This window comes from Netta rufina (assembly GCF_964035555.1).
Source record: "Netta rufina genome assembly, chromosome: 14".
In the NCBI taxonomy this organism is placed as follows: domain Eukaryota; kingdom Metazoa; phylum Chordata; class Aves; order Anseriformes; family Anatidae; genus Netta; species Netta rufina.
In genome coordinates, this window is record NC_140137.1 from 9,531,035 (window position 1) to 9,547,858 (window position 16,824).

At 44.4% G+C, this 16,824-nt stretch overlaps 1 protein-coding gene across 1 annotated transcript in view; it reads right to left on the minus strand.

Annotated features, from left to right (window-relative positions):
• Positions 1–16,824, minus strand: part of NRG2 (neuregulin 2) — a gene marked incomplete at both ends in the record, with an annotated part of 175,061 nt that overhangs the window by 63,951 nt on the left and 94,286 nt on the right. Inside the window, one exon of the mRNA XM_084295014.1 lies at positions 28–199. Coding sequence (XP_084151140.1) covers positions 28–199 — 172 coding nt within the window. The remainder of the gene's footprint in view (positions 1–27; positions 200–16,824) is intronic.

Below are 16,824 nucleotides of genomic sequence, written 5' to 3' on the forward strand. Positions count from 1 at the left end.
GGCAGAGCAGCCCCATAGCATACTTACTTCCCATTCCCATATTTGATCCGGATGTCTTTGCTCTTCTTCAGCTCTTTGCCATCTTTAAACCATTTGTAGGATGGCTGAGGGTTGCCAGCAGTCGCCTCACATTTCAGTGAGATCTTTTCACCAACATGAACGTTTGGACTTTTCAGTTTCTTCAGCTTGGGAGGGACAGCTACAAAAAGAGAAACCAGACAATGTGAAACCTGCCTCTTTCAGGCGCTGCACACACATGATGCGAACCCACCAAGTCCCCATCTGAAACCTGTGTGCTATCCCCACTGCTGCATAATGAGGGGTGAGGGAATGCACGCCAGCTCCACACCCCAGATTTCACTAGCACCCGGCACGGAGGCAGCACTGAGTCAGAAACAACTGACTGGTGATGGAGGCACCCCAGGGTTGGCTCCCTCTTTTCTCAGCACCACATGGCCAGACCTGATGGCTCTATGGCTCCCCTTACTCAGGCCGGCTCCATGCATCTCCTTCTAGAGCAGGCGCTTGCTCTGCTGTCCTGCCAGGCCTCTTTGGAGACTTTTCCTCTGCATCCTGCCCTTGCTGTTAATGATTACCAACACCTCCATGACCTCTGCCACTGCATCAGACATGCTGCCAATCCTACAGCTCCACCAACCCCACCTGGAGCATTTCATTGCAGAAAGAACAGAGGTGGGCCACAGGGACCCATGCCTCTTTCCACCTGCTTGTGCACAACAGATGTTCCCACTCCTCTCTGTGTGGTCCAACATCTGAACCATCCCCACGGAGGGACGGCTGCTAAAATGGACAATCTTTAGCATGACAGCATCACCAGCAAAGCAACAGCCACTGAGAGGGGCTAAAATGAAAGCCTACACATGTAAAGGACAAGAAAGGAGTGACAGCAATTCTTCAGGTCACAGTTAGAATGGTGAAAGAATAAAGCTGTTTAAAAGTGTCTTAGGGCCTGTAATGTCAGGCTGGCCAACTTGAAGCTGGGCTCTGCATATGAGCTTTTCTGAGTGTCTCAGAAAGGGGATTTTGCCATGCACCTGGAACACCAGGCAGAGGAGAGACAGACACTTCTTATCAATCTCTGCCAGGCATTATATTACACCTGACATGCAAGGGTTAGCAGGCTTGCAATTTTTCTTTCACCTCTGCACTCCTCCAGCTCCCCTTTTCATTTTCAGACCTAACCGTAAAAAAGAAAATAACAAGTTCCTAGTTTTGCCTTCAGAATATTGGTAACAAAGGTTTCCACTTGTCTAAGATGTTAAGAGATAAAGTATTTCCTCTGACATATCCACGAGCTTTCTTTTAACTGCCTAGCACATTCTGATCTTGTGATAAGGGGCAGAAATAAAAGGAGGAGGGATTGGATGGGTTTCATTAGACAAATCACTATTTTGTGATTTGTATGTATTCTCCTTTCACTCTCCTTGCCAAGCTAAATTATCATAGATTGGTTTTATTTAAAGACTGATTTCACTGAAGGTGAACTTATAAGAAAGAAATAAAAAACACCGCAATCATCAGGCATATGTTCACTTGGCAGGAAGCTCTGAGGACTCTTTTATTCCTTGGTTTTACATGTGAGGCCATTGGAAACTAAATTGTCTTTAATCAAAAAGATACAAGCTTTTACAGAAACAGAACAGATCAGACTGACCGGAATTGTCTGGGCCAAGCTAACCATGAGTGAAAGATAGTCACAAAAGACGTCTGCAACTGTGAGAGGAGAGGTGGCTGTTATGAGTGGGCATAGCAGCAGGTCTGGTCCCAGGCACACCAGACTTTCAGCTGGCTCTGAATAGCACAGTTCAGCTACTGTGGCTCCACAGCACATAAGCAGTCCTAAGAACCAGGAGTGCAAAGGAAGCATGTTTAGCACACCAAGGGAAAAGGAATGAACTGCACTGAATACTTTTCCCTCCTGTTATTTCTGCACACCCAAGCCTGCTACAGGCTCCCTAGAAATCTGTGCCACAGGCAACAGGACGGGGAGGGCTGCACGTGTTAATGCAGCAGAAACAGTAATAAAAATAGTTTGGACAGCTACGGGCATTTCCTTTAGGCTGAACACAAGTCTTGCACTGCCTCCCAGGTCACTGTGCTTTGGTACAGAGAAAGAGACTTCTAAACAAAAATGATCTCAACTTTCCCCAAATTTCAGAAGTTCTGTGAAACTCAAAGGTGCCCTGGGTTTTGCAAAGCCAATATCCCTGGTCCTTGCCTGGAAATGGGTAATCCAAAAGAGCAGGAAAGCAATGAATGGGGAAGAGAACTCGTCTCTTCTCAGAACACTCTGCACAGCGAGTCAGAAAGGTAAACAGGACCTTGTTTTCACAGGGGTCATTTTGGGGAATAGAGAAATAGATTGTCAAATATTTATTTTGTCTGAATGTGTGTGTCAGTTGGCTGCTATTGTATGCTGAGGTCACTGTGTACCATGCCAACATTATACATATGCCTTGAATACTGGTAAGGTCCTGACCTTGGCAGTGGTGCATGTGCTTCATACTAGTTCCAGGCTGGATGTCTGCAGCATTATGAAGCAGGCAGCATGGCCTGGGAGAAAGATATGCCGATACCAACCCTCTCTACAGAAAATGCTGACAATAGCAGTGCAAAGCCCAGAAACCCAGAGATCATTGAACAACAGGACAAAAGATGAACATGAAATCTTCCAAGATCTCTATTCCCCAGTTCCTTCTCTCCAATGTGAAATACATCTCAGCCAAACCGACACAGGAGTCTCTTGTCCCTTGTGCTCCTGGCCACCAACGATAACGTGCTTGACATTCCCCAACAGGCAGGTAAAGAGATGGAGCCCACATCACGCAAGACAGGGGCTCCACCTGCATCACACTCCTCTAGCAGAGTCTGGCCCAGAAAAAGGGAGAACGTATTTCTGGCCCAGACTGCATGCCTTTGGCTGTCTTACTACAGGAGATAAAGGGACTGTGCATTCAGTGCACAAGTCACAATTTGCAGACTGTAATTTGCCTGTTAAATCAGACAGGTCAGTTAAAGGGAAAATAGTTTGGACTGTGTCTGGGAACAGTACTATGCACAAAGACACAGAGCTGAGTTCACTGATGTCCAGCACATCTGTGTGCCTTAGTGCAACAGTGTGGCTTGTGCTTGGGAAGAGCAGGCAGAGAGCATGCAGATGCAGCATCCAGAACCATGCACAGGCTGCTCTGTCTGAATGGGAAGCAGCGCAGCCAATGTGGAAGCCCAGACCTTGTCTCCTATAAAGGCTGCTCTGATCTGGAAATGCTCTCTTCATAACTCCTGCTTCTTGTAGAAAAACACAGAAATCCTCATGTAAGGCCATTAACTGATGACGAGCCTGCTGCATGCCAGCCAAAGACTTTCCACTGCTTTTTGTTCTTATTGTTTAAACTGCTGCCCTTCTTCCTAAACTGAATTTCTTTAACTTTGGCTTGCAGCCAACAGATCTTTCTGCCTTTCTCTGGTAAATTTGAATCCCATCTAACAACCAGAAACCTCTTCCCTTTTTAGGTACTTGTAAACTATGAATGAATCACCTTTCAAACTTGTCTACTGTTAAACTAAAGTAGCCTGACAGACTAAAGCAGCACACTTAGCTAATACTGGAGCATGTCAAAGAATGTTTTAAATTTTGGTTCACTTCCAGCTTTACCATCTACCCATTTCCTATCTCTGCCCCATCCAAATCACAAAGTTGAAGCTCAGAAAGTTGTAAGCTAGGTTCAAACAAATGTGAGGATTTTAGGTGTCCTGTTTTCTTAGTGTTGCGCACATTTTGGTTCATTTTACCTTTTCAAATACATCGGAAAAAGCGAGTCAAGACAACATGCTATACCTGGCAAACAGTCTCAGCAGTATACCAAGGGAGGTCCAAGCCCAATTTCCCTACTTTTCCACCAGCTGCCTGCTTCTCAGCCTCCTCTTCGCAGGTTAGTGCTGCTCTGACGCAGGCACCACAAATTTTGGCAGACTCAAAACTCTAAACCAGGCCCACCCAAATCACCTCATCCATGTGGCACTGGAGACCCGAAGTTGCCTTTTCAGCACCTCATCATCTGAATGTTATGATTACGGTTTGCTAGTTCATGGTCTCCTCCACACCTAGGTGAGCAACACACATCACACATCACCACCACCACTGGGTTCATGAAAATGAGGAGAGTGTTTGTGTCTGTACTTGTTCAACTGTAGCTATAGGTAGCTTCAGGTAAACGTTTAGGACCCATACCTCTGGTCACCCTGTAATCCAGCCAAGCACTCCTCTACCCAAATTCAGGTCTTCTCTCTGTGGAGGTAAAGACCCATAAGCCTCACAAAGTCCAGGGTGTTGGACAGAAGAAGCAGCTGCACCCCAGGAAATTTTATGAACACACGACAATGTCAAGGATATAGCATGCTACAGAAAGGAAGGTTTAACCATGACAGAGCTGAGACAAACAATAAATATATATTTTCTTTGGGTTTTTCTCACTCCAAAGTCAGATTAAACCCAAGTAACCATTGGATCTCAGCCTATGCTACTTGTGTAGGCTGTAAACACTAAAGTAATCATAAAAGGTGCCAGGACCCAGATCAAGAAATGCACACAATTCCTTAGTCTGTTTCAAGAGTCATGTTCCACAAAGAGGCCTTTGCAGGAGAGGTTTGCCTGCTGACAGCAGTACTGAAGCCTACTGCTAAGTTACCACCTTCTTATGGAGAGAAGATTACAAATGTCTAAAAAGTGATCCCAAAATTGCACCATATGAGCTGCTTGAACATCCACCTTACAAGGGCTTATATGTATGCCCTGCTTTAATTAATTCACTTCTGATTAAATTTGATATTACACTGAGATACTTTGATGATAACAGCACCTCCTTTACTTCTGGTACCTAGAGTATGCCTGAAAGCACCTTAGAGCCAGAAGTCAAAATATAATTAACCATAAATGGGCAGAGTGCCCATACAGAGTCCAACAATGAAACAGCAACAAAAACACCTCCCACCCAGGAGGAAGAAGGTAAATTAGCTTGAATTCCCATGGCCGCAACAATGAGAGGCTAGAAGTGCTTTCTCACAGGAATAAGGGGAGATGCAAAGAGAATTAGGACCTACAAAGTCACAGGTGATGCCTTGACAAGCCTTCATTAGAGCAATGGCTCTAACTTCAGAGTGTGCACTCCTGCCAACACCGCCCCTGACTGTAATCCTCAGGTGAGGACACCCCTCCTCTGCCAGAAGCAGAGGGAAGCTGCACAGGTGAGCTGCACAGTGACATGCAGAACTGAGACCCTTCTCAAGCCAACAGTGTTGTCCCTAGGAACCACAGTCTCCTAAGGTTTGTGTTGGAAACAGGACATTTCCCACAAGATGTTGGCCCCAGGATAGCCCTTCAACATAGGTGCCAGGACTTCTAGCTTCTGGTCTACTGTGCTGGGGTAGAGATGCTGCAGATTCATTAATTTCTCCAAGGGTCTCAATACTCCCAGTTCTCAATAGGGAAATCTTGATACCCAGAGAGCCTATATAGGCACAGTCCTATAGGTTTTCACATTCCTTGCCATTGAGGTACAAGATCTGAAGGCATGACACAAGTCCAAGCTCTGTCTCAGAGGTTGTTCTCTGAGGTCATTTTGGAGATCCCCCACTACTTTGTGGTTCTAAGTCCCACTTTTCCCATAGGCCTTCACTTTAATGTAGGGCACCTTGTATGGGAGAGTTCCAATGTTCTCCCAGATGGAAAATTTTAGTATTCATCTTCCCATGGAAATATTTTTTATCCTAGACTTGCTCCAAATTCAAATACAGAAACTTTTGCAAAGATGGCATTTCTTACGAAAAGAAAATGTTCTGTTCCTATTATCTCTATTACAAGGTGTGCCCCTGGCACAATGTTTCACCACACAGGTCTGAAGACTAGAATTGTGTTTGGTGCATAATCTGCACTGGGCTAATATATCTTACTTCCTTACTAAGGCAGCCCTACTGCTTCTGTCATATTGCTGTCTCTACTATTTTTATCAGAGGTGGTGCTCCTTCGGCTTGTTTCTGCTTTGGCCTAAACCTGACAAGGAGAAGAGAAAAGAAAATAAATAAATAAATAAATAAATAAATTCAGTAGCAGCAGCTCCTTCCCACCTTGACTCTTTGACTGTTCCAGTACTCACTGCAAACACTACTTGTCAAACAGGGACTCACTCTGAAAAAAGCTCCCTCCAGCCAGAACACGAAGTCCACTTGGGAAAGACAGAAACAAATAAACAAACAAACAAAAACCCTTGATTAATGCAGCTATGGCTGTCCATCTAAACAGGCTGTGGCTTCTGTAGCTGGAAATCTGAATAGAATTTTATTCCTTGTTGTTCTGTGGTGGCAAAGTCAGAAGAAGTGCTCTGAGTCTATGACCCTCCAGGGCCACTGAAAGCAACAGGGCTGTTATTTAACTAAATCATAGAATCATAGAATCGTTTGGGTTGGAAGGGACCCTAAAGATCACTGAGTTACACCCCCAAACCTCCAATCCCAAACCTTATCAAAAACATGGGAGGCAGCAAAAAACCCTGGCAGATACAACCTCCACAAGTCACCTAACAGTCTAGAGCCTGTACAAGAGGACCACCGGGTGTAACTGACACATTGCCTCATCCCACTCTCTGCTGCAACCTACCAGTGTGTAGTTACAGGCTCCAAATTGAGAATATAAAATATAATAGTGTCCATTATATGTCTTTTGCTTTACGCAAGTTATGTTTCCAGATTATGCAAAAAGGATGGTCAGAGCTTCTCACAACTGTTAATGTGAGTGTCTTTGCATACTGCAGCAGCACACTTACATTTCTGCAGTCCTGGGCAGTGGTATGCACCATGGAAACCAAAATTGTATGTTTCCCTTTTACATGATCCGTGACAGCTGGGGCTCCACTGTGGCACACAGTGATGTTGCCCAGTTTGCTGTCCACCTTGCCTTCACTGTCCATGGGTTTACCTGTGCAGTAACTGCAAAGGTAGAGCCTTCACGTGAAGTTAATAACTGAAAGCTCTCCAAGGACCCAAGAGACATACTCTGTTCCTAGCATGCACTATGCTACTGTGCCCTTCCCACAGAGGTATAACAACAGCAGCTTGAGACACACCTTTGTGTTCCTGGGAAGAGTCTTGGAGAGGACTCAAATAACCGGAAGCGTGAACATGCTGAAATGACTGAGCTCTGCAAAGCTGGTGTTGGAATGAAGCTTGGAAACCTTGCTGGAGCCAGAACATTATTGCTCCCTGCATGTCCCATTGCATCCCTCCCATATAAGTTTCTTCCCTTAACTAGGTTTCTCTAGTGCTTTCTGTCTCAGGGAAAACTGACTACAATGCCAATCTGTAGCACTACATATTTTTCAAACTTTGAGTTAAAACAATCAGTATTTCCGTGACCATTTTTATCAGCCAGAGAAAATTGACTGAAAAGTTGCAAGAGGGTTTGCTGACTTAGGTTCATTCTCTATAGGATACCTCTTGCAGCTCAAACCACAGGAAAATGTGCCACTAAGCCAGCAATTTCACTTTCTTCTTACAAATTCTGGTTCCACTTACATAAGCAAGCAACTGATAAATTCCTCTTCCTCCACATTTCTCTTTCCCACACTTAGTAGTTAGTTATTCTTCTTCCAAGTGAAAGTTTTTAAATTGCTATATGATTTGTCCCAAAGCCCTAAGCTGAAATCTCAGCTCCATTGAAATCAATGAGCATTTGGCCACTGGGCAAGGGTGTATTCCCAATACACAGACTTTTCACCCAAATTGTTCAGACAGCTAGGGTATGCTTATACCGTGGAGTGGTCAGAAGTGATGGAGGTAGACATGCACATGGCCACTCAAATGCTTACCTGAATAGCACAACAGCTACAAAGAACGCACGTACAAATATCCAATACTAAAATCCAGAGTTGAAGTGGTTGGATTTGCCAAGCCTAGTACTCTATGAACACTAGCTGGTTTGCAAACAACGTAATTGGAGTAGAATTGCTATTGTGTTTGTTTGTTTTGAATATTTTTGGCCAGGAAGTTGTCCTGGAGGTATAGTTGAGCATAAGTGGTCTGATGGAAAAATGTCATTCATTCTGTTCCTATTAAAACCAAAAACAATAGCCACACAGAGACAGCAGTGACAATTTCTGCTCTTCATGCCTCTAACAATGTGTTTTCAACCCTAAAGGCAACATCTTGTTTGTACCCAATTGATTCTGGGATCATATTTTATATAATCAAATATATCTTTAAACAAAGATACATTTTATGAACTGCTCAATTTCCAGATGACCTTGGAAACTGCAGTTCATAAAATATAGTTTTATCTCTATCTTCAAAATCGGTTTGAAAAATGGCCCACCCATACTCAATAGACCACCAGTCAAGACCCATCCAAAAAACAAATTATCCAAAGCATCCAAAACTTTAAAATACATTAATTCTTTGTTTCAACCACTGAATAATAAGCACAAACTCTTTGCCCTATCACCATTGTAAGGACCTGGGTGGCATCCATCATCTTTCAATCACCAAAGGAAAGTATAATCTTCACCCCAGGAGACAAAATGATCCAAGAAAAAAAGAAATAAAAAATGAAATCTGTACATGAAACCATATATAGATCCCTTGCAGTCATGACAAAGCTGAAGGCTGTTTCAGGTTACAAGGGTGGATTTGCTAATGTAAAATGCCCATTAGAGGAATGTCATCAATATTACAAGGATGAAAAAACACTATTTGGTGTTTTACGCTGCTATTAACCATGGAAGTGTTTCTTTAAAACACTGGAAAGACAAAAAAAAAAAAAAAAAAAAAAAAAGACCCTCAGTCAAAGTGAAGTGAAGTGAAACCCTTTTAAAAGAAACTGTCTGCATCACCTGGCCTCTACCAATGACAAGAGGACAGAAAATATATCATCATGGACCATTACAAGTAAACTTGCAAAAGTAAGAGTCACCACGGGTAGAGAACACCCCCAAATGCTAGATACCTATTCCTTCAATTAAACCAGCAAGAAGTGCCACTACAAACAGATAAATGTATCTGAGCCTCTGAATGAGGCACAAGGTTTACCAAGTAACTGCATGTTCACATTATCTTCTGCTCTTTCTTTCTGCCTAATGCAGCCTCATGCCTATCAAATTTAGGTGTAAAAGTAAAGGACCAAGGATGCACTTTTAGCTTTAGATAGCACAGCACATCTGGACATCGTTTTCCTTCCCTCTCAGTATATTGTACTAAATGGGAATGAAGGTCCCAGAAGTGTTAAATTACTAAGATGTGAAGTCTGAGGTCAGATAAACCATAAGGCATGCAGCTCTATCTGCAACACCTCACTGCAGAGAAACCCTTCAAGTCTATCCCAAATCAGCAAAATCCCAGCAGAGAATCTGCCTATTGCTCTGCCCATGAAGACTTGCAGTCAGTTTTAACACGCATTTTCAAACATGCTTAATATGTGCAAATATGGTAGATCCCAAAGCTTGGGACTAATTATGGTGATGTTAATAGAGGTCAGGCAGAGGTGGAGAGGTCAGATGGGGCAGCCCAGCTTGCAATATTTTTGGGGTATTTCAACCTCCTCTGGAAGACCTGGGCCAGGGAACATCCCAGCATTTCATACAAGACCAGGTGGAAAGACTGCACATAACAGGCATTCAAAAAACAAAATAAGTACTTTGATGTCTGACAAGTTAAATTCGATTAGCAGTTTATAACATTGGGGTGGGGGAAATTTTTAACTTTTAACCTATAAAATCATACTCACTACCATTCCATGACAAAAGCCAACCACTTGCTGTCTTTATTACAAATATTTTTTCCACGTCTCCACTTACTTTGAAAGTTCACCATTGTCTCTAGTAGGGTTTTAACAAATCCACCAGAGGGTATTTCCAAAACAGAAAGCTGTGTTTTTATCGGGATCTCCCCACAAGAGACCCAGGGGCTTGCATTAAAGACTTGTTTGTTCTCTGTAATGCTATATTAGAAAGATTAAAAGTTTTTCTATTAGTTTAAGAAATACTTTAAAGCACTGGTACCAAAAGAACCTCAAACAGTAACCACAGGTCTGTTTTTCATCCAAATACAGGAGAAGGAAAGAAAACAAAGATCATCCCTGAGACAGCATTTCCAATGCAGACAGATACATGCACGTCCAAATCCCACCAAATGTGGATGGAATTACCACCCTATACTATAAAACTCTCCCAGTACCCACGACGCCCTGGGTCTCTGCCATTGCTGGAGCAACGGCCTGTGTCAGGCCAAATTCTTCTCTCTTCCCACACATTGACCTCTCTGTTGAAGTCAGCGGGACCATTTGCACAAAAGAACCTGATCCACAGAGAGGGGCTGGCTCCAGTCCGTGCCTGCAGCACCCGTGTGCTCGCTGAGCTGGGGGAGCGACTGAGCCCTGCAGAGAAGAGGCCACCCTCCTCTGTGGGCTGCAGGGAAGCAGCTAGTTGTAAATTCCATTTGGGACTCTGGGCACTGCCCAGTGGAGACACTAACACAGCATGTCTCCTGTCTTGTCCAGAGTGTGGCTTCCCAGCATTGTTCTGAATAACTCTGGACCCCCACTGAAGCACAGCGATGGGTGGCTTACACTGAAATGTCCCCCAACCAGGCTGATTTATGGCTGCCAGGAGTCTCAAGGATGTCAGCTCTTCCTGATTAATTTTTTTATCCTTATTTTCCCTCTTTTTATATTTGAATATTGCTTACTGCAATATTCTTCAGAACTATTCTCTGGAAAGCCATGCTGGCTAATTTTTGGCTTGTAAATTGCTCATGAGCAGTTTGTGGCTTGTGTTTAAAAAAAAAAATCAAGCAACTTTGGCTCATTTTGGTTGTATAAAGAGATTTTGTGGCCTCCATCAATTCTAGTCCTTGACAGCAGTGACAGAGCTCATATTATCACAAACATACAGTTGCAATTTTAAAATTTGCTTCCTGTGACTCTTTGTTACAATTTAATCAACAGTTTCTGCTTCCACAAACATTTCCGGCAGAAAGTCTATTTCATAGAACATTCATGGGCAATAAATAAGAATGAAGGTAAAGCAAATTTGAGGCTTCAACGTGAGCAAACCATTGGTGGTTGTCAACTTCTCACTGAAGAACATGAAGAAAAGTAGCAAAGAGTGGGGTGATAAAGGTCATTTTCTAGTAGATGTTGCAGAGTGCAAGCAAACAAAACCAAGACAAATTGTGCAGTGGTGAAACAAGGGTGAACAGAAAACAAAAGGTAACATAATGGCGGCCTTAGTAGAAGGAGCCTTTGGAGTTCAACATGGATAGGGAATTATTGGACTCACTTTACATTGAGCTGCAGATCACAAGGTGGGAACTTTCACCAAACTTGCAAACAGATCCTGCACAACACAAACAACTTAAGGTGAAAACCAGAGTTCTGAACAAAGATGGTTGTTGAGCAAGAAGTTATTAATAGTGCTGGGTTTTATCCCAGAAATATTGCGTAAAGTAGGACAATTCACATCCCTTCTCTGTGCTTCCATTTCCTCTCTCAAAGATCCCATTTAATATATTTGAGGCAGGGACTGTGTCTTGTTATGACTCTGTGCTGTGAATAGCACAAGGGGAACAATGCTGCAATCAAGACCTCTGGATGCCACCACAAGCACCAATTATAAGCAGCAGTGACAACAAGCAGAAGGAGTTTGGGATCCAAGGAAGACCTGAGAAAAGACAAGACATAATGTGGGATTCATTGTGTATTATAACCATGGATGGTTCTCATCTCCATAAAGAGTGACAGGGAAAATCAAGGAAGTAGCTGAGCTAGACAACAGAGAAGACTCTACGCAGACACCCCAGCTTAAGCAAAACTCCTCCAGAGCCATTCCTTCCATTCTTCTGTCTGACTGCTACTCCCCTTCATCATCTCCCCAAGCTATCCTTGAATAGCTCCTTTAACAGCCAAGGAATGCAAACACCTAGAAGTGCACAAAGGTGATGTTCAGGGGGCTGAGAAACAGTTCAAAGAAACTGAAGAAAAGAGTAAGGTATCCTCTGCTGGGGAAAATTCTTGTACAAAATGGACAATCTAAATACACTGTGCAAGTGAGTTTCTGATAAACATGTAAGAGGTGCAGCATTGCTGATGAACTCTCCTGGAAAGGCCTGGATGGACCCTTACCACCTTCAGCACTCACAGAACCAATCTGGAAAGGCCCAAAGGCAGGGTTTAGGTGGATAAGAAATCACAGGATTGCAAGAATGAGATTGGAGGAAAACTACAGAAGTTGAGCAGACCACATCCCTGCCCTGAGGTGGGATCAGCCCTGTAGCATCCATCCAACTCACTACAATCCAGACACAAACAATCTGCCATTACATGTCTACACTGCATCCCACAGAGTACCCTGAGACCTGGATGACCTCAAGGATTCCACAACCTCTCCAACAGGCAACGCAAGATCCCCTCCAGGAAAAGGCCTACAGTCCCTAAAAGAAATGCTGTCAGCACAAGGGCATACTAGTTGGCAGGTGACAGGGAATCCTGCCACATTATCAGTTGTGACCAGTCAGGGAATTTTGGCCCCCAACATGCAAAAGAGATGTTCCACCACTTCCCAGAGATGTAGCTCAACTCTTTTTGTCTTTCAATACTTTAAACTGCCACTCCTTTCTGTTTTCTTGTCCATGCCAGCTGCTACCAACCACAGGTAAAATAACCAGAATCACTCATTTTTGCCCTTCCAATCTCAACTCACGCTGGCTGCGAGATGCATTATTGTTTTTCTTTTCTTTGCAAAATCAGTGACCTTGAAAACTCTGAACAGCGCTCTTAGGACCCAGTCTCACCCTCCTTTCATTTCTGCAAATGTTGAACACCTCTCATATCTCACTGATGTGCTCCAGGCAGTCCTATCCTCATTAAACTGGGAGTCTGGATCATCTTCTCAGACAAGGACCTGAATATTGGTGCTTCTTTTCTGGTGTTCTGCCAGTTTGGAATGGTGCACCAAGAGCTCCACTATCACACAGAGATCAGAAATACTTCAGTGCTGCTTTGAGACTGTGTTGCTCTCTGGTCACACTCTCCCTGGGACTGGAGAATGTAGAAGATGTGCTTCCTCTCATACTCACACTTCATGAAAAATGACTGCACTTCACCCTCATGTCCTGTCTGTCCCTGCAGTGGCAGCTCCTCCATCTGATCATTAGGCCTGAAAGACCGAGGGAAGAAAGCCTTTCTGCTCAGAACCTACTGCTGTTTGCATTTACAGGACCCCTGTGCACATGCAGAGGAAGGCTGATAGTCTTCACAACCCCACATGCCCTTACCCACCCTTTTTCAACAGACAGGCTCATGGCTGATGGCCATATGATGGCTCCATGATGGCCATATCTGTGCTGTGTTGAGCCTGACACAAAGGATACTTCTGCAGCTGCACAGGCAGAGGAAGAGTTGGTGACCCTGGCTCTGTTTCAACACTTTCCACCTGGCCTGACTGAAAACCACATTTGATCTAATCTCTTGAGAGTAAGCAAAGGCCAAGAGAAGGGAGCATGGCTGGTAGGGACTGTTACTGGCTGTAGAGGAATAAGGAACTAAGGAAGAAGTTGTATGGAGTAGTAGGACCCAGAGGAAAGTGGGAGTTTGCTGCTCTATTTTTCCCTTTGCCATATCTACTTATGGCGGTCCCTTCAGCCTCACTGACCCATGTAATGGAGGACATTCCTAGCCCTGTGCACCTGGCATGAGCACAGCACATTTCATGAGTGCAGTCAAGGGCCACTGACTCCCTTTTGGTATTTTGCCTAGAGCCCATATGCCTCCATAGACAGGAATGACAACAAACTGACACCCATTCCATTCTGTCTCTCCCACAAAATCCAGGCCCAAAAGGGAACCATGACCTTGGGGATAAGCAGGACCCTATTGCACAACTGCATCTTAATGTGCCACATGGCAAGGAAGAGTGCAGGCAACAGGACAGGAGCATCAGGCCTGTGCCACATGGTACAAGATATCTGTTTTACTAGGTTGTGCTCTTCTTTGAAAAGCCTCATAGACTTCATATGGCTACAACCAGCCAAAGTTACTACAAATGTGGGCATAATTCTCCTCTGACCATCAAGAATCTCACGAAATTTATCATGGTTGCTAACACTCAACCCATTGGACTATATTCGTCTACTATTACTGTATACTAAATCCCCTAACTAACTGTACTGTGACTCCCCTAAATTGTGTTTAGAGCCCCATGGAAATGCAGAGGAGGTTAACTATGCACAGTTCACCATGAAGGGCAGCAATTGGCAAGACTAGCTCCCAACACTGCTCTCCTTCGCTCCCCTGACAATTTGACACACTGCTGTTTATTCTAATCCATTGTTCATGGTCCTCCACCCAGTTTTCAGCCCATGTGATGCTCTCCTGTCCCTACCAACTGGAATTAATTTGGGGTGACAGGATTTTATGAAGTGCTCTGTATCTGAAAACTTTACTTCAATCTAAGTACTGGCAAAGTATTACCTGCTTTCATACAGATATTTTGGCATTTTAACAGACACACAGAGTAAACAAGCAAGCCATCACGTTTTTCTGGCGCAGTTGGCTTGTAATTCCTGGCTCTCTCAGTGATCCTATGAATAAGCAGATGACTTTGAGAAGGAGATATTGGTCTGCAAGGACTGTTTATCAACATAAACATTATTCACACATAATTCCCTTCCACTTCTAAATTTTCTTGTAAAGCTGATGCTGCTAAAAAGCTTAGCTGAACTTAGGTCAAGAAAAGATGGCTTTTGAAAGACTTCCAGTGGTTCATTTGCAATGAGGAATAAATCATTTCAGTTGTGATGAGTCCTTAAGCAGCCAGCTCTATTACCAGAGAGAGCTTTGGACAACTCCAACAGTGAAGAAGGACAAGGCTTTAGTGATACATGGGGACTCGTGACAGACAAAAAATGCAGCCAGGAAAGACCACCACACTGCAGAGGGGCTGCCATGTTGGGTGAGACAACGCTCCTTGCTAGACAGGGACCTCCATTTCATGGCAGCAAGTATCACTTACTCCTCTTGAACAACTTCTCAGTAGGGAAGTCTTCTGCATTCTCTCAAGGACAGAGCTGTTGTTTCTGCCCTGATGCCCAAAGGCTTATAACCCCCCATGCAGTTTTATCCTAGCTAATCCGGCTAACAGCATGCCTATGCTTCATACAAAAGTCTTGCCCTTTCTGCCAGTCCCACTATGCCTCATTTACGTGACTTTCTGTGTCCCTTTGCCTTTCAGAGACCTCAAGTTTCAACCCTGTGTGGGGCACAAGTTGTTTCCAGGGTCCCTTCCAGAACTCTCAAATGCAGAGGCTCTTCCACATCCACACACTGTTCTTGCAAGAGCCTCAGTAATGCTTTACATGTAAAACACCAGCAGTCTTTTAACTGTGTCACTGAGGGCACAAGACCTCTGTCCACCGCCAGAAGCAGTGCTGGGGACCACCACCATGCTTCCAGCTCAAACTGGCACAGTCCACCTGTGCTCTGTAGTCAGGTCCCCTGAGGACCATCTGCCTCCAGCCTCTCTGAGACCTGATGTGGTGGGGCTGAGACAGTATTTGAGGGGTGGATTTGAAGAGAAGGCTTTAGGGAACAGTTGGGATATGAATCGTAATGCTCTGGCACATGAGGGTCACAGATGACAGCTAGGATGGCCAGTCTGATAAGCTCATGGTAAGGAATGTATTTGTGGTCTACAAACCAAAATACCACACGTACACAAAACTCCCACAGCATACCACCCCAGTCATTCAGCCAGCTCACGTGGACCATGAGTGTAGCACAGAAGGGCTGTTGACTTGGGGTAATTCATCAAATTCAGTCCCAGGCTGCTCTAACAGGTTTGGACTCGAGCAGCTAATCCAAGCCCAAACCTGAGGAAGGGGGACTCCCAACTCAGGCTGTTCTGCAGAGGCTCTGTGTTCAGGGTGGCTTCTCCAGAAGGTACCAACAAACCATAATTAAGGCTCTGCTTTCAACTGGTCCCCCTTTTTCTGGGTAAACAGGAAGCCTGAGTGCACCAGCCTCCTCCCTTCTACCCCCTTGTCTCCCCCTGGTCAGGGTCATTGCCATGCATCATTGACAACCCAGGGCCAGCTTGGAACGGAGCTGCCATCAAAGCTCTTGGCTCCTTGGGTTAGTGCAGCTGCTTAACCAAGTCTACTTGATAACACAAGAGAAGTACTGGCCCACTTTTCTGCAGAATACGAGGGTTTGGGGCAGGAATCTGGTACAGAATAGTTCTTTCCCTTTAAATTCACACCCTATGCCCAGCATGTTTTGCAAGAGCCTCCCTGTGCAGACAAGCCCCGAGGCTTGAGTGCAGAAAAACACCCCTGCTAGGGGAAGCACCCAAGCCATTTTGAGGCCAGGGCTCCTGAGTACTACAATGAGGCACATGCTAAGCTTGCACGTGGCAGAAGAGAAGGAAAAGGCTCAGAGACATGTGGTTCTCCATGAGGGTGACAAAAGAATTTGTACCAGAGACAATCAGAGTCTCTTCTGACCTGCAGAGAAGACCACAAAGGAAAGCAGGGGAAAGGAGAAGTGGACAGACAGATGCACAAACTCAGCCCAGCTGAGTTGGAAATAATAAATGATGCCTCTCTTTCTCAAAAATGATGATACTGGATTAAATACAATAAGCCGTCCATCCAGAGATGTGTTTGAGGTTTGTTATTACCTGTTGATATTTTGAATATTTAGGCCCCAGAAAGGGTGCATTGTCTTGCTTTGCTGTGATAACAAAGGATAAGAGAAATTGGAGATTC